Source organism: Pseudonaja textilis, chromosome 1 (genome assembly GCF_049901715.1).
Source record: "Pseudonaja textilis isolate UNSWEBS1 chromosome 1, rPseTex1.2, whole genome shotgun sequence".
NCBI lineage: Eukaryota > Metazoa > Chordata > Lepidosauria > Squamata > Elapidae > Pseudonaja > Pseudonaja textilis.
In genome coordinates, this window is record NC_141990.1 from 72,660,746 (window position 1) to 72,684,951 (window position 24,206).

The window sequence follows — 24,206 nt, forward strand, 5'->3', positions numbered from 1 at the left end:
CTCATCCCCATGACTCTGGGCAGCTAATAATAGTCCAGTGGGCCACAGTTTTTAGGAAGCAAGTCCCAATGAGTTGAATAGAACGCCAAAAAAAATTACCTAAAGGATTGTAATCTTAGTAATTCATAGCATTTCTATACTGTGAGAATTGGCCTATAGAGCATCTCGTCCTGGGGTGTGTGCTAATTGACGGATTAGCAACAATTGATGGATACAGATGCTAACAGCTGTAATTTTTTTTCACCACAACAGTAGATCTATCCAAACTTTCGAAAGATGTTGAATTACACATTCATTCCATGTTAGTCACACTGAGGAGGAGACATGTATATCTTTTTTTCGTCAGTCTGCATCTGAAAGGGGAAAAAGGAAAATTAGAAATGGCCTTCCTACTCTCTAGAACATGAGTAACGAATCTGTAGCCTTCCAGATGTCCTCGGATTTAAACTTTTATTACACAGATCACTTGTTGGGCTGTAGATACCTTATTGCACTAATGAAGGGTGCAGATTGGAGGTGAATCTTCCATGTCTATTTTGTTCTGCTCTTTTCTTAGCTCTAAAAACAGATGGAAAAGTAGTTAACCTACTTAGATCTCAACTATTCAGCAGGAATATAATGTAATTGGGCAAACACACATTATTAATTTACAACTTAGATTGCAAATCCATCTAGAAGAAAGCATGACTAAAACCATCAAAGATAACTTCTTACTAACCTCTTCCCAAGGAATTCTGGAAACTATGATTTCATGAGGTTGGTAAAGACTGTTATCAAATTGATATTAGAAAATTTTCTGCATCATCCCAGGATATGGGTGTTAGAAGCCAATATGAGCCAACTTCTATATTATGAATGTTATCATATTACTCTGTAGCAGGGTGTCAAACTCAAGGTCCACGGGCTGGATCCCACCTATGGGATGCTTAGATCTGGCTTGCAGGGTCATCCTAGAAACAGTGAGAGGCCAGTCCGTGGTGCCTCTGCCAGCAAAAAGGGAGCTCGGGAGGGCTGTGTGTGGACCTCCCAAGCTCCGTTTTCTTTGGCAAAAGGTTGCAGGAGGCCGTCACAGCCAGAAATGGAGTTTGGTAGCCTGTTTTTGCTGGCAGAGTGCTTGGGCTGCCACAGGCATCCCAACACGATTGATGTTGAGCTGTCCATGAGCACCCTGGCCATACCCACCCTGGCCCCCCGAGGTCAAACACAACCCTGATGTGGCCCTCTGTGAAATCAAATTTGATACCCCTGTTCCATAGCACAGAGTACTTTTTATCATCTCCCCCCCCCCCCGGAATTCCATCATCTTATCATGATTTGTTTGTGATCCAGTGATCTAGATTACACCAAGAAATAATCATTTGACCAAGATCGTCTGTTAAAGTCCACATTAAGAAAGTCTTTAAATATTCTAATTCTAATTGTTTATTTCTCCTTTATTACTGGGTTTATGTATCATCACGAATATTAGAATTTTTGAAAATATGTTATAAAGACAGCTGGGGGAATATTAACTCTGTGTCAAAGAAGCACCTCTTTACCCATGAAGCAATGTATTTGAGAAACATTTTTACCATTATAAAGGTTGCATTTGTTCATCTATTCATTGTTAAATTCAGTTTAAAAAAAACAGGCAACAACAAAATATCCCTAAAATATATGATAATAATGAAAAATATTTCTGTCTGTTTCCAGGGTCTCTTACAAAATCTTTATCTGGTTTTTGGAACTACAGTAGAGGATGTTTTGCGCAATAAAGGATGCCAGAGAAGTCAATCAGGTAAGAAGATGTGGTATTATTAATTCAGGATTTATGCACATTTTTCTTCTCTATTAGGCTGAATCCAAAAACCAGTATAATAAGAGGTAAAAGGGGGTGGGGGATGGAAGTGTGTATGAATAAAATGAAAAGTTTAGTATAGTTGATAATAAAATTAAGCATGAGCTGTTCTGTTTGCTATACTTCTCACTACAACTCCTACCAAGCATGGGCTTTTGCATTTATTTATTTATTTATTTATTATCTTACCTTTATTATTTTTATAATTAACTCAAGATGGTGAACATACTTATTACACCTTCCTCCTTCCATTTTCCCCACAACAACAACTTGGCTGAGTTTGACAGGTCCAAAGTCTCCCAGTCAGATTTCACACCTATAAAGAAAATTTATTTTTATTTTTATCTTTTGTGTTATAATTATGTAAGTAGTAAAGTGGTGAGTCAATTTTTTAAAAAATTTATACCTCCTAAATATAATACCACATATCTCAGGAAGAATGAGCTGCAGGTTTTAGAAACCTTGGTTTCCAACTCAGTACTTCATTGATTGATTGATTTTAGTCAATCCTATCTCCCCAATTCTAGTTTTCAAAAGAAGTATGTAGGATTGATAAACTTTCCCTTTCTAAATATTCTCAATGTTGTTGGATTCTAATCCACCAAAGCTAGTGTGTCAAGAAATCAGGGGTGAAAAAAACCCTGAAAAGTCATAAGTAATTATCCCATGTAAAATAGAACTGGCAATTGACTGAATATTAAAATGTACCTTAAAATCAGTGTACATACACCCAATATGTAATAAGTTGGCATGTGATCTAGGATCTATCTGATATCTTTAAAAGTTTAGATTTTGTATTAAGTACCATTAAAACAAAATTGAATAGAGATGACATCTCACGAAGATATCATTTACTTGGAATATACTGTATTTTTGCATTAAGAGCTAAAGACAAAGATATATGAAATAGCCTTATCTAAGTACATATAAAAATCTTATTAAATGGACCCTTTAGAATTATCTTATGCAAATGATCAGAAGGAGATTCTGATATTGTTTTTTCCTGGATGTCAATTGCCCACAGGATTTTGTTTTGTTTTGTTACTGTTTGGACTGCCTTTGGATCCATTATGATGATTGCAATCTTAATATGCTTGGTCAAAACCCATTGAGGTTGATGTCATAATCTCACATTAATTATGTTGGATGTGGACAGCCTATTATACTTTTCTGTCAACATGGTAGGAAGATGTCATTTTATTCCATCAAGTTGACCCTTAAGCATATACTGTGCCACTTCCTGATCAATTTTCCATTATGCAATGTTGCATTTTTAGGGTTTCTAGTCTGAAGTCTTAAAATAGCCAAGTAATTCAAATTTCTCAGTGCTGGGAAGAATTCATAATAGACTTTGGAAGAGCATTTAGTTAGCTGTTGACGCCACAATTAAATTGATTAGTATCATTAGCAGTAAGCTTTTCCTCTGCCAAACAGTTTTTCTTTGATGAAAGTTGTATTTCGGATTATTCACAGATCAAATATCCATTTTCCTCCTATTTAGCCACACTGGCACTGTGCTATTATTATATTTACATTCTGATTTTCTGATTTTCACTACTATAACTAAGCATAACATGGTCGTGTCAGTCTGTTGCCTTTTCTCTACAATTACAATCTACAAGTAATGCAATTGAAGAAATACCAGGGGATTTCTGATCATTTTAAACAGCAACTTCTAGAGGGCAATAGCAATAACCTTTGTTATTGCCTTAGTTCTTATAATTTGCACTTTGCTTAAGAAAGATACCATTAGATGTCTAGACATGGAACATGGCTTAAAAGTTTATGAAATAAAAATAATTAATTAAAATATTCTGAAACAAGAGTTCTAGGAATGCTGTTTTCATTTCTCTTTATTAAGATACGTAATGCTAAAATGGAATGGAATGTACATGTGTTAAATTTTTCAGACCATTCCAAAAATTAGACATATACAACAACACAAACAATGGGCTTCCAAATTTGTTTCAAGGGAAGTGATTGTGTAGAGTACAGAAATATTTTTTTGGGAAGGAGGTGCAACGGCAAGGAAACAGTTATCAACTAAATGTTTGAAGAATAATTCTGTGGAAAGAAAGGATCAGCTGAAGGATGGATTGTGCAGTGGATTGTTCTTTATTAGATTTGATCAATTCAAGAAAGACATGGGGATCAATGTCTATTAGCCTTGATGGCAAGGTGGTTACCTCTGAAGGCCCTCTGCTGAAAAGACCAGTGGGCTTCCTTATGCTGTTTTGGTTGACCATTGTGAGAACAGATAGCTGGATAAAATGGCCCAGGTCACTGCTTAGGTTTTTATGCTAAGAACCTGGTATGGGCCATGCCAAAGATACTGTGGTTGCAACAATCTTGCATGGAGCAGGAGATTGGCTCTGTGATCACAAAGGCTGTTTGTTCTCAAGTCTAAAATTCTTGAATCTTAGTCATATTGAGAACAAGTCTCTTCCCTTGTAACTTTCAAACTTATGCCAAGAATCTGGAATTTAGGACTTGTGTCTCTGAATTTATCTTTTTTTTAAAAAAAACAAAAAACCTGCATTTGTTCTTTTAGCAAAAGTGTTGCCAAGAAGCATTGTGCCAGCATTAGGCATGCTCTGACAGAAATGCGCAGTTTTCTGCCAACTCAGTTTAGAAAGACTGTTGTCTATCCAAAAGGAGTGAAATATACATTGAAATAGTAACACTTAGGGAATCTTCATTTCTTCAATTTTGTGGAGTGGAAAATAGGGTTTATAGGATAAAAGAAGAGCAGAAAATCCACACAATGCAATCCTAGACCTGTTCTGTCAAGATTACTCTGTGCTTTTGTTAGGGAGGTTTTCAGTACACTTAACAGTCCCCACCCTTAATCTTATTTTTTGTACCTCGAAAGAGCCAAAGATGGCAAGCATCACTCAGGGCAAAATGTGAGAACAGATTTCTCTTCTCATGGTGGAGGTACTCTTTCAAGCCCTTGAAATATGTTTCAGAAGACTCTTCATCCTGTCTCCCCATCCATTTGATTTTCAAAGAGCCTAGTAAACTGCAGGAAGAGAATGGCAGCCCCATTTTCCATCCCATTTATCTTCCATTCTCTCAGCCTCATCAATGAGAGAACAGTGGTGAGTTTGCTCTTCTCCATAGCCCACAACTGTATTTGATGTTCCTGGCTGGAACATCAAAAGATTTTGGAATCCAATCCAAATGATTGCACTACCATGGTAATTATGCCAAGTTCAAAATTGGGGCCAACTTTCCATACCACATTCATCTCATTGGTGGTATCATAATTTCTTGATCTCTCTTCCAAGGGTGTCTGCAGGGTATAATCAAAGACAAGATGATGGCTTTGGCCACACCTTGTGGACACCCAGCTCCCACCCTTTCATCACAAAAGAGGGTACAATTGGGCAATGCAGAATTATTTTCCTAAAGCTACATGCCTGCTACTCAACTTTGTTCAGTGATGCTAAGAAATGTCTCCAATAATTATCAAAAATCTAAGTTTGTTCAAGCAAGTTGTTTGGTCTTTTAAAAGTCCTTACAAAGGATGATTATGGTATCTTTAATGTCTGTGCTTTAGCATTCCTCCTGTGCAGTCATTTCTGAAGGAAAATGATTAAGACTCAAACATTTATTTTAACTACATTACTTCTTTGCTTCATTTTTAAAATAAAATTCTGTCAGGAACCAGAATGTTGAAAAGACTTCAGAAGGGCAATGTTGTGTATGATGCATGTTATGACTGTAACTGAATTGCACAAATTTAACAGCTATCTGTGGTATTTCTAAAGAACTTTTCCATTACCTTCTGAGATAGGAGAGGATACTTCTTAAATTTGGGGTCTAAACTGTGGAAAGCAATAATTAAAAAGAGCTGGTATCCAACCACTTTTCTCCCTTTGACATGATTTGAATTGAACCTGTTCCAGAAGACATCCTTTTGAAATCATTCTAATGCATTAATGTATAATTTTAATCAAAGGTTATAATCAGTGGGAAACGGTTTGGGGTATGCGCATTCTCATGTTGTTTTCTTTCTTTGCAGCTGAAGTGAACACTATTAATGAGAACACAGAGATCCTGCATCTCGGTCCTTCAATCATGACAGAGTATGTTGGAGAAAACACAGAGAAGAAAGCAGAATTCTGTGATCGCTCTTGTGAAGAGCTTGGGTCTATGTTTGCTGAACTCCATGGACTACGAGTTGTTATCAACAGCTTGTCTGATAAATTGAAAAGTGTGGTAGGTGACTCCAGTCATTCCCGTTCTGAGTGGTTTCCAAGCCTTGGGTTCCCAGGATATAGTTGGATTACAGTTCCAGAAATGGGTGGTGGAAATTCTAGTCTACCTTCTGGGTTCACATGACTAAAAACTTTCAATAAGTATGAGGGTTCTGTCTGTCTGTATCATACAAATGCACTTATTTATTTAAAACACTGATAAAGATCACTGAGAATATCCTGAGGTTTGTGCTTGATATTCAACTAGCATTCACGATTAGAATTCCAAAGCACAGGTTCTTTCCTGTCCTTAAGCCAGAATACATAATACCTCAGAAGTCCCTCTTTGCTGATTCTAAGCTGTAGACTATGTAACATATTGTTTAATGAATGCGTCATGCTTTTCACTGTAGACTGGTTCCAGACTTGGTCAGACTTGAATTCAATTCACTGAAATCAACATAATAACTTACTCCACAATTTTCTATGAGCTTAGCAACATGTAAATTAAATAGCCAAAATACCCAGACCTTTTCTCTTTCCTGTCTTTCATTCAATCAGTCATGTCAAAGTCTAGGAAGCTGTCTTGCCTCGTCTCTGCAGTTTCCTTGGCAAGATTTTTCAGAAGTGGTTTGCCATTGCTTAATTCTTAAGGCTATGAGAAAGTGATTGATCCAAGGTCACCTAGCTGATTTCGTGCCCAAGGCAGGACTAGAACTCACTGGCTTCCCCAGTTCCTAGCCTGATGCCTTAACCACTATACCAAACTGGCTCTCAAGACAACATGAGGGTGGCTGAATTAGATGTGGGTTTGTATGTGTCTGTAATGGAATTACAAACGAAAGATGATTGGAAGAACAATTCTGATTGGATTTGGAATATTGAAATGACTTAGAGTTATTATTATTTTTTCTTGTTTTTGCTTGGTCCTGTTGGAATTTGGTGAGATGCAGTTTAGTTCCTGTCTGCCTTGATTCTTATCTGTTCTTCTTTTGAGCTCTTCTGCTGGCCTATTTCTCTATTCATTTGGCATATACTTTGGAAACAGTTGATAGGAAAGTATTTCAGCTGTCAAATGTATACCAGTTTCAAAATGGTTCCATCTTTTTAGTTGAGATTATAGCCAACTCTGAGCTATTAATTAAAACCGCACATTTTTATTTGCTTGCTTGTTGACTTATTTCTTCTTTTCCTCTCATACCAGAAACTGTCTTGCTCTGCCTTGTTGCTCTAATAGTGACTCTTTGAAATAGATGAAAATGACTCAGGTCATCCACTTAGTTTCTGTGGCTGAAAGTGGACTTCCAGTTGGACCTCCCCAGTCCTCTTCCAGGACCACACTAACTCTCACCACACACTTGAAATAGATCTGAAGTGGTCTAATGTGTATTAGATGAGTGCAATTCAATACTGAATAAAATTCCACCGGAGGAATAGTTTTTCCACAAGAACCTATTGCTATCTGCATAAGCTTGAAAGGCATGAATTTTAATATTAATTCATATTTGTCCCCAAAAATATGGCAATTGAATTATTTGCTTCCTTTTTGACTGATGCATTATCTGGGTACAAATAATGTCCTTTCTAAGTATTCTGCATTTTTAAACTAACTGCAAAAGTTTCACATTTGTTTGTTTATGGTGTATTCACTTATAATGGTTTGTCCTTTTATTGTACAGTCAGAGGAGAATAACAAAATTGTATCAGAATTGCTTGGTCCCAATAAAACACTGAAGAACCAGACTGCTTGCTGGCAAGATGGCCGTGAATTTGCAAATAGCTCACATTGGGTTGTGGACAGCTGTACAAAATGTAGCTGTCAGGTATGCCTTTTAAGACTCTTTTCATACTATACACTGTTTCCTTATCTCAGTCATGATATGTTTTTAAAGTCTGCCTTGATGTTCAGGATGAATTAAAAACCATCAAAAGACGGTCTTAATAAACTTCCATTTCTGTTGCTTATATGATTGAATTTTGGTCTAAACTGTTATTTTCACACACAGGCAAAAGAATGTAAAAGGAATTCAATTGATGTATTTTAAAAAAAAATAATATGAGAAACTATTATAGTGTGCCAATGTAGGATCTTGAGCAACAATTGTTAATAGGGTAAAGATAGTCTGTAATTCTAAGTATGCTAACCATGCTCTAAATCCCATTGCATATAACGTAGCCAATTCCAAATTTGATATTTAGCTGATGGAGTGATAGATTGTTGTTTTAAATGTTAATCAAACGCTAAGGTACCATGAACAGGAACTTATTTATGGGACAACCTGTCCCAATTATACCTACCCATCTTATTAGATCAAGCAGAAGAGGAATGTTATGAGGCCCGTAGAGAGCCTTTCCTGTTATTGCATCTGCTATATGGAACATCATCCACCTGTTACTCAGGTTGGCCCCAACAATAGCTGGGCTTAGAAGTTGGGTTGCCATTACTCATGAGATGGTTATTCAAATCATAGTTTTATTGTCTTTTTTAAAACTGTGGCTGCTAGTTGTGTATTTTATTTTCATTGTGGTTGTGTTTTTAAATTGTTAGCCACCCAGAGTCACTATGGTGAGATGAGCTGTCATATAAATTGAATTCAGTAAACAAACAAATGGGAATTTATCACAGGGAGTAAAATGTTTAGTTATAAAATGGTGGTGAGTTCATAATCCAGGCCATGTGAAATCCTTTGAAGAATAATTGTAATAGATCCCAGTCTTAGGCCACTGGAATTACAGAGCATCTTAATGTTACTATGGTAAGATTAGCCAAATAGGGTTCTTTCTTGCTAGACTGTTTTCTTTTATATCCTCCTTTATATTAGGATGAAAACCTTCATAGTGAAGACCATCTCCTCACTCTCCTTATACTCTTCACCTTTTAGTAACCCAGCTCCTCCTCCTTTCCACAACACCCTCATGCTATAGAAGTGATGGAATCTGGTATCAACAAATGGTTCTTTATACTTGGGGCAATTACTATTATTGATAAAACACTTCAGATTTTAGTTTTATCATGCCTCCATACTACAGTAGTAGACATAGAAGTAGATCCCATTGCTCAGAAGCTCCAAAGTGAGGATGAAAGGAAACATTTTGTCTTCTTCGACTTCTTATAGTGGGCAGGCTGTGAAATTTTGTTTGCCATCTTCAGTGGCCTAATGTGCAACAGGGTCTTCACTTACAGAACATCCACTATGGAAAATGGTACATTGGGAACTGATAAGAAGAGTGTGTATACATTAGACCAAGCCCAGAGATGAGACAGTGAGATCCAATCAAGTTCCACCCTTTATTTGCTTACACCTAATGGACAGAATCTTGCCAAATTACAGCTATAACCTTATAACCTACTATATGCATAGTTTCTAGGGTAGGACTATCCTGAATCTCTTTCTCTGTTCCTCATCCAACTTATCCAACATGAGTGAGGAGATTTCAAAAAAGCAAGATGGTAGATGCAATTGAAGCCCTACCTCTTTTATACATCCATCCATCCATCCATCATATATATGAACAACCAAAGATCCATATATATATATATATATATATATAATTTTTTTTTCTGAGGTTCTCGTGGGTATTTGTATTTGGATCTTTGGTTATTCGGGTTTTCTCCTGCGTAAGATTGGAAGTATCTAGGCAACGTTTCGATGAAGTCTCATTCATCATCTTCAGGCTTGTGTCTTCGACTCTGTGCTTCTCAGAGTAATGTGAGCTTGCAGCTGCTTCTTCCTTTTAACTGCTAGTGAGGGTGTGACTTGATTGGGTGGGGGCTTGGCTGTGTTCTGATTGGGTGGGGGTGTGTTCTCATTGGTAGGGGGTTTGGCTGTGTTCTGATTGGTTGGGGGGGTTGGCCGTGTTCTGATTGGCTGGAGGCATGTTCTGTTCAGGTGGGAGCTTGGTTGTGCTCAGGTTAGTCTTAGTTGCTGGGGGATTTGAGTTGGTGAGCTGTGATCTTGCTGTTTGACTTCGAGTTCGTGGTTGTGCCGCATCTTCATGGTGGGTGTCGGTTTGCTTCATGTATGGCTTGGAGAGGTTTGAAGTGGGTAGTGATGCAGCTGCAGTGTGGCTTCTGGTCCATGGTCATGTCTCATCTTCTGTGTGGGTGTGAGTCTGTTTTCTATGTGGAAGTGTGGTGGTGGCATCTTGTGTGGCTCTCATGGGTGTGGGTCTGGTGTCATTCTTCATATATATGCCATTCTTTATATATATGTATATATATATATATATATATATATATATATATATATATATATATATATATATATATATATGAATGCCATATATATATTTGTTTTCTTAAGTTTTCATGGTACTTACATGTATGGTATTCAGCTTTGTTCGGGTATTTTCCCACGTCATTGTAGTTGTGCTTTTAAAGTAGCAACGTTTTGGCAGAATCTCATCTGCCATCATCAGGCTTCTGTATTGTGTTTGTCTGTGAGTCAGACTTTCACAGCCGTTTCTGTTTTAAATTTGGGACTCGCTTCCTGCTGTGCCAGAATGGTTTTTTATTCATCCTGATTGGTTGGGAGTCTTGGTCTATTTTTACTGGTCTTGGAGTTTGCTGTGTTCTGCTTGTTTGGTATTTCTAATATCTTCTGTCTGTTTTGTGCCTTTTTTTTTTGTCTTGATTGGCTGGCAACATTGTGTTTTCTGTATTGGAGGCTTTTAGTGCAGCTTGGCTCCGAGTAAATGGACGGCTATCATTTATTAGGAAGCTAGGTTTCATCTGGGTGCCTGGTTGCGGTGTGTTTGAGCTGGAGGTATCGGGGGGGGGGGGTCTGCAATGAAAAAGCTGAAACACACTTCCTCACTAGTCCAACACATGAATGCAACAGGCCATAGCATCGACTTCAATGGCACCAAAACCCTAGCCACTATAGAAGACCCCAGCTACAGAATTATCAGAGAAGCCATAGAGATTGAAAAAAGACCTGAAAGCATGAATAGAAGAGATGATTCCACCAGACTGTCAATTATTTGGAAGCCTGCAACCACAAACAAAAAAATCTCCACACCACAAGCCAGGCAAACACCTGGGCACAAACAGATCCCCCCCGATACCTCCAGTTCAAATACATCCCAACCAGGCACCCAGATGAAACCTAGCTTCCTAATAAATGATAGCGGTCCATTTACTCGGAGCCAAGCCGCACTAAAAGCCTCCAATACAGAAAACACAATGTTGCCAGCCAATCAAGGCAAAAAAAAGCCACAAAACAGACAGAAGATATTAGAAACACCAAACAAGCAGAACACAGCAAACTCCAAGATCAGTAAACACAGACCAAGACTCCCAACCAATCAGGATGATGAAAAAACCATTCTGGCAGAGCAGTAGGCTGGCCCCAAATTTAAAACAGAAACGGCTGTAAAAGTCTAACTCACAGATGAACACAATACAGAAGCCTGATGATGGCAGATGAGATTCTCCGAAAAGTTGCTACAACTTTAAAAGCAGAACTATAATGACGTGGAAAAATACCCAAACAAAGCTGAATACCATACATGTAAGTACCCGCAAAAACTTAAGAGAACAAATATATATCTATGTCTATGTCTATGTGTATGTCTATGTCTATGTCTATATCTATCTATCTATCTATCTATCTATCTATCTATCTATCTATCTATCTATTTTAATCATACATGAACAGAAGGTTTGCATCATGATGGCTTTATCATGCCAACTTGGCTTTTTTTTTAACCCCTACCTTCACATCCTAGGGATGTTCTGGATATAGACTAAGCAACCAAGATTGTGAGTGAAAAAATGAATATAACAGAAGGACCAGGATGGAGATATTATCCATAACTCCTTTTGATCAAGCTTATTCACCCATGAGTTCTCAGTGATATCTCACTGGAGATATATATGCTACTGCATGAAAATAGCAAATTCTACTTTATATCTTTTGGTATACCTTTTTTATCAAAAAGAAAATCAGCTTACCCAATTCAGTTCCAATAATTTGCATGTTTCTACTTTTTTAAAGAGATGTCTTTAGTTGACTTCATTTCTGTATTATAATCTGACCCTGCTTTTTTTTTTTTGCATGTAGAACTCTAAAACGGTGTGCAATAAAATCACATGCCTGCCTGTGCATTGCGCCCGTCCAACTTTTATAGATGGCGAGTGCTGTCCTATCTGCTCCCACAGTAAGTATGCAACATTTCCCCAATTTGTACGGTGCGGCCTCACTGTATTTCAGATAAGCCAATAATCACTGTATTTAAGATAAGCCAAAAACAATTCAGTAACCAAAGAAAAAAATGTGGTTGCACAGGGAAAAGAGTGCAGATTGAAATAAAATGACAATTCCCCAATGGAGAACAAGGATCCTTGCCAACATTCTTGCTGATATTCTTGGGGTGTACTGCACCCCAAGAAATCATAGTAGCCTCACATTTCTGAGATCTTGGAAATCAGTTTTCAGCTGGTTCCCATGGCTCTTCCTCCAAAGAGATTGACAGCAAGTAGAAAGAAAAACTTCCTAAATCTGTAGGTGCACTGACTGTTTGGGCTGATCTTGCTGCACCACACAAGGCATGGATTATATTGTTTACTGGGTAGTATTTAATGATATATCTGCAATTATGAGTGTCAGTTTGGTGGATAAGCAAAACTCATTTAACAGAATGCAATAAAAGTATTTTTGATCTCATGAAATTATGAATCAGTGTGTAAAAATCATATATAATGTAAGATGAGAAATGATTAACCCTGTGCTTTATTCAAATACTTTTTTCTAATAAAGTATAATAAAGTCATTCAGCTAAACAGGTAATGTGCTTTGCTCAATCTTCCTTGATTTCATCTGAGTGAAGTTAGCCAATTAGAGTTCTGCTGGTTCTTCAAGGATACAGGGACACAATTGAGCATTGAGTGTATTGCGAATGTTGGATAAATTCTACAAACCTTTGGTATAGTCTTAAATTTGATTTTAAGACCATAAGAAATATCAGACTCTGCAGGCCTTTGATTTGGTCCAGGATTGCTCTGCTTAAGTTCTAAAGTTATCTTTGTTGTTCCATAGCAAATTCAAAGAAAGCTGAAGGGTGGAAAAGCTTGTATATTAGGCAATTGATTTGCCAATTTTCCTTGTCCTCAAAAGTGTTGACTATTTACCCTGCTTCACTTGTGTTGGATCCTGGTTATAAACAAACCAATCATACTGCAAAATTCAAAAGCCAGTCATCAAAGTTGCAGGAGAGAAGTGTTACTTTTCTGCCGATTTTACAGCCTAAAAGGGATTGTTAACTATGCTGAATCAGTACTCTATATTTTGTCAGCAACACATGAATTGTCACTACTTTCTCCTCTCTGAGCTCTTCATATCACAAATATATTTTCCTTTCACTGTGGAAAGGCTCTGAAGAAGCAAGAATATTGTATAGCATCAAAAGGAAGTGCAACAAGGCTGCTCGCTTCCAGGGGGGATGATATATTAGTGCAAACTTTGTCCCTTGTTTACTTTGTGTGTAGCACTATGGCACGCATGCAAAAAAGAAGACATTGTGGCATGACGCTGCAACATGTGTTTTGTCATGTTGGCATCATTAGTATTTTCCTGCTCTTGGTTCAATTAAACCCTGCAATTTGAAATAGTACAGCGCTTGAAACAGAAACTTCATACTGGGATTTTCTAACTTCAGTTTTTAGGGGTGTTGTTTATTTGAAAATTTCTCCATGTGAGATTCATATTCTAATTACAAACCAAAACAAAGGGATGTTTTGGAAACTGTGATGTTTTCAAAGGCCTCTTTAAAAAACAGCAATCTCTATGAACCTAGCACTAAATAGAGATGAGATAAAGTAAATTACACAACTTGTACAATAATAAGCATGTGTCATTGGGCTTTGGGCTGCATACCATTTTGGAAAGTTAGCACTTTACAGAGCTTTGTTTGCATCTCCTGTCCTTCTGATTGTTTGGATTTTCCATCCTTCTGAATCTTAACCTATCTGTAAATTATGGCAGGCTAATATTTGTAAATAACGGGACCGTCTCAGAGTATTTGTGTCTCCTGATTTGCAGCTGATGATAAGGAGGAAGGCTGGTCTCCCTGGTCAGAGTGGACAGAATGCTCAGTCACATGTGGACCTGGAACTCAGCAGAGGGGAAGGTCATGTGATGTTACCAGCAACACTTGCCGAGGCCCATCCATTCAGACCAGGACCTGCTCTCTTGGCAAATGTGACAATCGCAGTGAGTGTTATGACACATTATTCTACTTTTCATCCAATAAAAGGGAAGTAAATCTAGGATTAATCTTAAAAGAAGGATAAAGATGAGGTACCATGAAATTAATCACCTTTTAAGTCCTAAATACCTTCATAAAAAGGTAAAGGTTCCCCTTGCACATACGTGCTATTCATTTCTGGCTCTAGGGGGCGGTGCTCATTTCTGTTACAAAGCCATAGAGCCAGTGCTGTCTGAAGACGTCTCCGTGGTCATGTGGCCAGCATGACTAAACATGCAAAGGCGCACGGAATGCTGTTACCTTCCCACCAAAGTGGACCCTATTTTTCTACTTGCATTTTTACATGCTTTCCGACTGCTAGGTTGGCAGAAGTTGGGACAAGTAAAGGGAGCTTACTCCATTATGTGGTGCTACGGATTCAAACCACCAAACTGCCGACCTTTCTGATCGATAAGCTCAGCATCTTAGCCACTGAGACACCATATCCCTGCTAAATACCTTCATAGTTATCTTATTTTTTGCAATATTTTTAGAGGGTACAATAGCTCCGCTGTTAAAGACACTGTGCTTGTCAGCTGGAAAGCTTAGGTTTGAGATGGGGTGAGCTTCCATTACTTGCCCCAGCTGATTGCTGCCCACCTAGCAATCAGAAGCATACAAATGCAAGAAGATAAATAGGTAGCACTTCAGTGGGAAGGTAACAGTGTTCCAGCTTGGAGGCACATGCTGGATCCCTCAGCTAAGAAATGGAAATGAGTACTGCTACCTAGGGTTGGACATAACTGGGCAGGGGGAACCTTTACCTTTATTTTTTGCCAAGGGGGAATTGCTCAAATGGCAATTGATTGGTGAAGATATTACACTGTCTGACCCAGATGGGTGTTAATACAGCCATGTGTGCAATTTGTTGATAAGTCTGACTAAGAAGTAGCTGGAACAGTTGGAGATATAATTATAATTGTATTATTATTATTATTGTATTATAAGCCAAGTGAAATGGATACATACCTAGAGATAAACTGGAATTTCCTTTAGATTCTTTGAGGCTGAAGATGCAAGCTCATTATTATTTTTTCCTTCTCTTGATCAGTACGTCAAGATGGTGGTTGGAGTCACTGGTCACCTTGGTCTTCCTGTTCTGTAACTTGTGGAGTAGGCAACATCACTCGCATACGGCTCTGCAATTCCCCAATGCCACAGATGGGTGGGAAAAGCTGCAAAGGAGGCGGACGTGAAACTGAAGAATGCGAAAGGGACCCATGTCCAAGTGAGTTTGTTGACTGGAATCTCTATCTTGTAATAGAGCCATATGCATATGCATGAAAAGCATGGACTGCAGCAAAGCCTTCCGTGGGTATTATGAAAGAGTTCAAAGTCCACATGTTCTATAGTAGAAAGCATCTTCTATGATAGAAGCTCTTCATGTGATTTAGAGTGTGGATTTACCAGAGTCTCCAAATGCATAGAAGGCTTCCACAGATGAAATAGTCTTTTTTTAAAAAAGGTAGTGCATGGTATCAGAGCTAGTAAACTCATTCTTGTGCACCAGCCTTGCTTTTTTTAGGTCCACATGGAAAGTTTGCAAAAGAAAGAGTTGCATAATGAATAGCAGAGAGATACGGGGCTTATGTGAGATGCTGAGCACATTTTTTACATCACTATTGAAGTGTGCATCGTCCTAGTATGCAGCGTTATAGAAACTTATCCCTGTAATAAAAATATCAACAACAATAATTAAGGATAAGTTTTGAATATAACTCCGTGCCATTTAGTATGACTCATTTAATTTAATAGAAAATGTGCATTTTTTCTTGATTATATTTATCTTCGAAAGACAATTAAACTGTAGGTGTTTTAAATGCAGTTACATCATTTGAGAGGCCTGCATCAAATGCAGCCCGGACTCACTTTAATCATTAGGATAGGTGAATTATGATATACTATTAGTGAATTCCTCTGAGCATGCAAATCGGTGGTGAGATTCAATTTTTTTTTACTACTGGTTCTGTGGGTGTGGCTTGGTGGGCATGATGTGGTTTGGTGGATGTGGCTTGGTGGCCCATGGGCAGGATACTGCAAAATCTCCATTCCCTCCCCACTCCTGGGGGAAGGTTACTGCAAAATCCCCTTCCCTCCCCAGCCCACTAACCTGCTTTCCAGCTCCGTTCTCCTGTGCAGGGCAACAAAAGAAGACCCAGCCAATCAGCTGGGACTCAGGAGGCAAAGAATAGATGTGGGCAGGGCCAGTCAGAGATGGTATTTGCCGGTTCTCCAAACTACTCAAAATTTCTGCTACCGGTTCTCCAGAACTTGTCAGAACCTGCTGAATACCTCCTCCGATGCAAATTGTGTTTTGGAATATTGACAAGACCAAAAAAAAAGAAGAAGCTTTATATTAATCACACTAACAAAATGGCCAGTTAAGCCTGGTTACTGCAATCACTTATTGATTGAGTTTTGTTCCTTATGCTAAAATGTTGTTGTCTAACTTCTTCCAGTTAATGGTCGATGGGGTCCTTGGTCTCCATGGTCTGCATGCACAGTTTCCTGTGGTGGAGGCATTCGTGAGCGATCTCGTCTCTGCAATAGTCCAGAACCTCAGTATGGTGGAAAGGCTTGTGCAGGCGATGTCCTTCAACGTGATATGTGCAATAAACAGGATTGTCCAATAGGTGAATATGTCACATGAGTTCTAAACTAATGTACTGTATCCATGTGAGATACTGTATGTAGGAGGAGCTGCAGCTCGTTGATACCTTAGCTCAGGAGTGTCAAACTCATATTGTCATGGCAGTGTCATGTGATGAATCGGGACTTTTTTCCCCTTCACTAAACCAGGTGTGGGCATGGCTAGTGCACCATGCATCTGGCCCACGGGTTGGGAGTTTTACAGCCCTGCCTCAGCTGATTTACATGTAGAAGTCATCTGAATCTAAATGATTCCTTTTGCATTGTATATGCAGTAACATTGCTGCCCTGGGTCTTAGAAGAAAAGGGGAAACCAAATAATCTATGAACTGTTCATACAGCTTTACTGAATTAACAAAGAAACATTTTCTCTGACAAGAAGAGTACATCAGTTGAAAATGAGAGTAAAAATATTAAAAATTTAAATGTTATCATATTGGCTGATGTTTGGCATATTTGTAGACCAAAGCAAGTACGTAATATCAATTTTTAAATGACTAATCAACATGTGCTTTTAAATAAGCAATAAAATCTTGAGATTTATAATGACATTGATTCATTTAAACTTAGTAGATATTTAATGCTGCCTACTATTTGTAATTATTTATAAACCCTAAAGGAAAATAAAAGAGAAGGCCAAACTGTTATTCTCCTCCCCCAATTTTTCTTCTGCCTCATCCAGGCAAACTTAGAATAGAATCTAATCTAATTCAATTTCCAGATTCAAAATATTTGAGCTTGGAGCAGCTGTTTGGATTTAGTGGAAGTGATCCATGACTATCTTGACCACTCCAGAAATGTTCTAAGCTTAAATCAGCCTCTTTTCCAGCTTTGAAACATCTGTTCTGACATCTATAATGTTCTGGAATGTAGTTAGTAATGTCCACATACTTCCCATAAGGTCAGATCAACCTTTTTTTTTTAAATTGAACTCAAAACATTTAAAATTTAAAACATTTTTCGCACACCAATAGAAATCAAGGCTGTGATTAATGCAGAACACAAGAGAGAGTTAGAAGCTATTCTGAGGCTTTGAGGTTACATTGGGTATTGCAGAGAGGATGGGAAGCTACTTCTTCAGAAGCATTCATTTGGAATTCCCTTTTACTTCTGTCATAACAATGCATTTTTAATTGCTTTTTGACAGATGGCTGTTTATCCAATCCTTGCTTTCCTGGAACAGAATGCAATAGCTATCCTGATGGCTCATGGTCCTGTGGTGCATGTCCAGCTGGTTATTTGGGAAATGGAACCTTCTGTGAGGACCTTGATGAGGTAGATGAGTTTCTCTCTCTCTCTCTCTCTCTCTGTGTGAATTATATGGATTCCATCACAACTTTCATTGTTATTTGAAGTGTCTGATCAAAAAACTCACCGCTTCTTTTTGCACTTTTTACCCCCTGGGACAGTGTGCTGTAGTGCCAGATGTTTGCTTTAAATTCAATCAGAACCATCGATGTGTAAACACCAACCCAGGATTCCACTGCTTACCATGCCCTCCGCGCTACAAAGGAACTCAGCCATATGGGGTGGGCCTAGAGGCTGCCAGAACAGAAAAACAAGTAAGTGTCAGAAGATAGGGGAGATGTATTCATGCTAGAAGTCTTGTTGTTATAGAAAAGAATAAAAAGAATGGCTGTCCAATCTCTTCTTAAAAACCTCTGGTCAGTGGTGAGATTGAATTTGTTTTTACTACCAGTTCTGTGGGCGTGGCTTGGTGGGCGTAGCTTGGTGGGAATGGCAGGGGAAGGATACTGTAAAATCCCCATTCTCTCCCCACCCCACTAACCTGCTTTCCAGCTCTGTTCTTCTGTGCAGAGCAACAAAAGAAAACCCAGCCAATCAGCTGGGATTGGAAACCAGAGAATAGATGGGGGAGGGGCCAATCAGAGGTGGTATTTGCCAGTTCTCCAAACTATTACAAAATGTCCGCTACCGGTTCTCCAGAACTGGTCAGAGCCTGCTGAACACCACCTCTGCCTCTGGTGGTGGAATGTGGAGCACCCACAACTTCTGAAGGCAAGCCATGCTACAGGTTAATTATTCTCATTGACAGGAAATCTCTCCTTAATTTTAGGTTGGCTTTCTCTTTGATAAGTTTCCATTCGTTACTTCTTCTCCTGTCCTCCAGAGAATAGGTCAACCTTCTCTTCCTTGTGACAGCCCTTCAAATATTGGGAGGCTCCTATCATGTCACCGCCAGTCCCCTTCTTTGTTCAACTAAACATACCCAGTTCCCACAAGTGTTCATATAGAAAGGGTGGCTCATAGAAGTAGGTCATAGAAGTAGATTAAAGCAATGTTTTTCAACCTCAGCTACTTTTAAGAATTCTGAGAGTTGAAGCCATTACATCTTAAATTTGCAAAACTTGAGAAATACTGGATTAAAGGAAACAGTTTCAAGCTTGGTTTCTGGTGCCTGCACAAACATATCCAGAAGTAACAATATGCCAAATTGACTAAATAAAAATGTAGAGGCTCTGGTTTCACACAATTAGAGTATACATAATACAAGTCAACAACTATCCCAACTTCCAAGGTCCTTTTTGTGAAGCTGTTTGACATAGCCAGATACTTTTCTGAAATATCTCTCCATTTTCTAAAAAGCCACATTCCCCCCCACCCCATTTTTGTTATCTTGGATTTTATTCAGTCATTATCCATTTTATGACTTATACAGTTTATGAATTCTAAATGTAAAACTAATATTAAAAGTATGATATCAAAGTTATAATGTAAACCAATAACAAAGTAGAAACAGCAGCTTTGACTCATTCAAAGGAAATTGCTGTCTATTAGCTGTGTCTACGGGATCTTTAAAAAGGAATTTATTTGTTGGTTGCCTGCTAAAAAAAAGTGAATGTCATCATCAGTTCTGGTGACTTCGTGGACATGCCTAAGCAACGCTTTTGGCTACAGCCTGGAAAGCGCTTGCCATTCCACTTTCCAGATTTTCTTTCTTTCTTTTCTTTATCTTCCTGAAATTACAAAGGAAATGGATGGGGCTGAATATGCTTGCCTCACATAATACATTTTATATTGTTTAATTACATCCAGAAGTCTGCAGATGTGGGAGATAAACTTGTGAAGGAATATGTCATTCGACTTAAGGCTATGCTTTACTTAAAGAGCGGCTTATTCGTAATTGCTACATTGACAGCAATGCTTAACTTACTAGCTCCACCAGCAAATGTAGCTTGGGTCTTTGCCCAAGTTTTTAATGAAAGATGATTATATCTGGATCCAGCCACAAAACATGTGCTGCTCAAGGCTCAACAACTGATGGGAAATTAAAGCGTCTGTTTCTTTGCAGCTCTCTTAATCAGGAGCTTTGGGTGACCTATTTGCATAATGATCTGCTTTTCAGGTGTGTGAGCCCTCCAACCCATGCAAAGATAAAACACACAATTGCCACAGTTCAGCTGAGTGCATCTACCTGGGGCATTTCACTGACCCTGTGTACAAGTGTGAATGTAGGACAGGCTATGCCGGTGATGGATTCATCTGTGGGGAAGACTCTGACTTGGATGGATGGCCCAATAGTAACCTGGTCTGTGCTGCCAATGCTACTTATCACTGCATGAAGGTAAAGTATATGCAGGGGCGGGCTTCAAAAATTTTAGCAAAGGGTTCTCTGCCCAGTTGCTGAGTGGGTGTGGCCATGGTCGAGGTGGCCTAGTTGGCCTCCTACACCATGGTGGTGTGGGGGGTTTGCTCACCCTGGGCTCTGGAGGCTTTCCTTGAGCCTCCAGGAGGGCAAAAATGGCCTCTCTGGGCTCTGGAGGCTCTCTGGAAGCCAGAAATGGGCCATTTTTTTGCCCTCCCTGAGCCTCCGCATGTACCCTTCACTTACCTGCATCCAAAACAGGCCATGTGGGGACTCCTGAGAGGGAAGAAGCAGGGTGGGCGGAGCCAGCTAGGAGTGGGATTTGGAGGTTCTCTGAACTGCACAGAATCTTAGCGAACCCCCAGCAGCTCACCTCTGAGTATATGAAGTAGAGAGGTCCTAAATGTCTAAATTGAAAATAGGGTGTTATACTGTATTTTTAAATGGTCTTCCACAGGCCTGGCTTTATCATGGTGACTTTATCAAGCTTTATTAAAGCTCCAGTTATCATTTCTCTCCAGTTTTGAATTTTGAATTATTTCTCTTTTACTATGTGTTAGGCCACTATAGATAGAAATAACGTAAATGATATATTTCTCTCATGTCTATGGAGATTCTCAGTCATTCAGGTCATGGTGGTCCCAAAGGTGCTTTTTCAGGAGGCAACTGGACTTTCTTGTTTTTTCTCTGAAGATGTTTCACTTCTATTCGATTCTAAGGAATAGGGAAAAAAAAACTCCTCTCCCTTCAATCTTTCTGACTAATTTACACTCATTGGCTTACAAGATGGATGAAATTCATCTCTTAAATAGATGGAATTCTGATTTTCGCAATTCAGCTGTTCTTTGTTTTACTGAAACCTGGCTTAATCCACAAATTCATGGGGACAACACCATTTACATCCCAGAATTTCAGACATTTAGATCAGACAGAATTGAAGAGACATCAGGTAAAACAAAGGGTGGAGGATTATGTTTATATATCAACAACAGCTGGTCTCAGGATATAACTATAATATGTAAGTTTTGTGATGAAAACTTAAAAGTCTTTACACATCAACTGCAAGCCATTTTACTCTCCATGTGAAGTTCTCCTCATTTCTCCTAATAGCTGTGTATGTTCCTCCACAAGCCTGTGTAAACAAAGCATTACAAATTCTTGCAAATTATGGATGCTGAAGCCAAACACCCAGGTTCCCTTCCCATTTTAGGAGATTTCAATTAAGCAAATTTAAGGAAAGAACTCCCAAAATATTGTCCCACCAGAGGCAAAAATACTTTAGACCACTGCTACACAACAATAAAAGATGCTTATAGGTGTTTACCACGAGCAGCTGTGGGACACTCTGACCACTGCATGATTCACCTTGTACCTGCCTACAGACAAAGACTTAAAACCATTAAACCAACAATTAAATCAGTGAAGACTTGGTCAGATGAGGCAAAGCTGAAACTCCAAGCCTGCCTTGATTGCACTTATTGGAATGTTTTTGAAGATGGCTCTGCAGACCTAGATGAGCTCACAGATACTGTAACATCAGTTTAGCTTCTGTAAAGACTTATGTGTACCAACAAGGAACCGGCAAATATATCGTAACAGTAAACCTTGGTTCACAGCTAAACTTAAGCAGCTACATTGTTCCAAAGAGGAAGCCTACAGAAAAGGTGACAGATTGCTATACAACCAGGCCAGAAACATATTAACAAGAGAGATCAGAGCAGCAAAAAGAAGCTACTCTGGAAAGTTAAAGAATCAGTTCTCAACAAATGAACCAGTAAACTTGTGGAAAACTCTTAAAAACATCACTGGCTTCAGCAAACCTCCTTCCCAGGCAGAAGGAAATCAAGAACTAGCAGATGACCTGAATGTGTTTTACTGCAGGTTTGAAAAGAAACTACAGCCACCTATCTCCACAACCCACATCTTAAAAACACACCAACAACAGCCAAACCTCCTACAACTGGCCCCAATCCATTGGGCTCACAACCTTTGGTTATCACAGAAAAAGAAGAGCAAGATCTATTACACAGACAGAAACCAGAAAAAACACCAGGGCCAGACAAGATAACTCCTTCTTGCTTAAAAGTCTGTGCTGACCAATTGGCCCCCATATTCACCCAAAATCTTTAATAGATCACTAGAGATGTGCTATGTTCCTTCTTGCTTCAAATGTTCTACCATCATCCCAGTGACAAAGAAGCCCTCCATCAAGGAACTGAATGACTACAGACCATTTGATCTAACTTCTGTAGTTATAAAAAATCTTTGAAAGGCTAGTGCTGTCCCACCTGAAAATCATCACGGATCCACTGTTAGATCCCATGCAGTTTGCATACCAAGCAAATAGATCGACAGATGATGCTGTTAACATGGCTCTACATTACATCCTACAACACCTTGAATCTCCAAATACCTACACAAGGGTCCTCTTTGTACACTTCAGTTCAGCATTCAATACCATCATTCCAGACACTCTTCTAAGTAAATTAAACCAACTAGCAATACCTGAACATATTTGTAAGTGGATCATAAGCTTCCTAACAGATGGGAAGCAGCAGGTGAAGCTAAGTGGAATCACATCCGATACCTGTACAATCAGCACAGGGGCCCCCCAAGGCTGTGTGCTATCTCCACATCTCTTCTCCCTATATACCAATGACAGCATCTCAAACGATCCATCTGTTAAAATGCTGAAGTTTGCTGATGACACAACAGTGATTGGTCTCATTCAAGACAACGAGGAATCTGCATACAGACGGAAGGTTATACAACTTGCCTCGTGGTGTAACCGGAACAATCTGTAACTAAACACACTCAAAACCGTAGAAATGGTGGTAAACTTTAGAAGAAACCCTCCCATACTACCACCTCTTACAATACTAGACAACACAGTATCAACAATAGAGACCTTCAAATTTCTAGGTTCTACTATATCTCATGACCTAAAATGGACACCTAACATTAAAAACATCATCAAAAAAGCACAACAAAGAATTTTCTTTCTGTGCCAACTCAGAAAGCTCAAACTGCCCAAGGAGCTGCTGATCCAGTTCTACAGAGGAATTATTCAGTTTATCACCTGCACCTCTATAACTGTCTGGTTTGGTTCTGCAACCCAACAGGACAGACACAGACTTCAGAGGATAATTAGGACTACAGAAAAAACAATTACTACCCACCTGTCTTCAATTGAGGACCTGTATACTGCACAAGTCAAAAAGAGGGCTGTGAAAATATTTACAGACCCCTCACATCCTGGACATAAACTGTTTCAACTCCTTCCCTCAAAACAACGCAAAACAGCACTGCACACCAGAACAACTAGACACAAGGACAGTTTTTTCCCGAAAGCCATCACTCTGCTAAACAAATAATTCCCTCAACACTGTTCAACTATTTACAAAGTTAGCACTACTATTACTGTTAATCTTTTCATCACTCCTTATCACCCCTCCCCTCCCACTTGTGATTGTAGGACTGTAACTTTGTTGCTTGTATCCTTACAATTTATATTGACTGTTTCCTAGTATGATTTGATTGTACCCTATGACTATCATTAAGTGTTGTACGTTATGATTCTTGATTCTTAACAAATGTACCTTTTCTTTATGTATACTGAGAGTATTTACACCAAGACAAATTCCTTGTGTGTCCAATCACACTT

The 24,206-nt window shown here is 38.8% G+C and overlaps 1 protein-coding gene across 2 annotated transcripts in view; it reads left to right on the plus strand.

The window, feature by feature from the left end:
• The window catches only part of THBS2 (thrombospondin 2), a 54,337-nt gene that overhangs the window by 8,407 nt on the left and 21,724 nt on the right, over positions 1–24,206 (plus strand). For both annotated transcript variants that reach the window (XM_026705134.2, XM_026705135.2), the window contains exons 4-13: positions 1,693–1,777; positions 5,865–6,061; positions 7,719–7,862; positions 12,105–12,201; positions 14,082–14,252; positions 15,338–15,514; positions 16,746–16,919; positions 18,083–18,210; positions 18,345–18,497; positions 20,303–20,521. In XM_026705134.2, the coding sequence (XP_026560919.1) occupies positions 1,693–1,777; positions 5,865–6,061; positions 7,719–7,862; positions 12,105–12,201; positions 14,082–14,252; positions 15,338–15,514; positions 16,746–16,919; positions 18,083–18,210; positions 18,345–18,497; positions 20,303–20,521 (1,545 nt within the window). The remainder of the gene's footprint in view (positions 1–1,692; positions 1,778–5,864; positions 6,062–7,718; positions 7,863–12,104; positions 12,202–14,081; positions 14,253–15,337; positions 15,515–16,745; positions 16,920–18,082; positions 18,211–18,344; positions 18,498–20,302; positions 20,522–24,206) is intronic.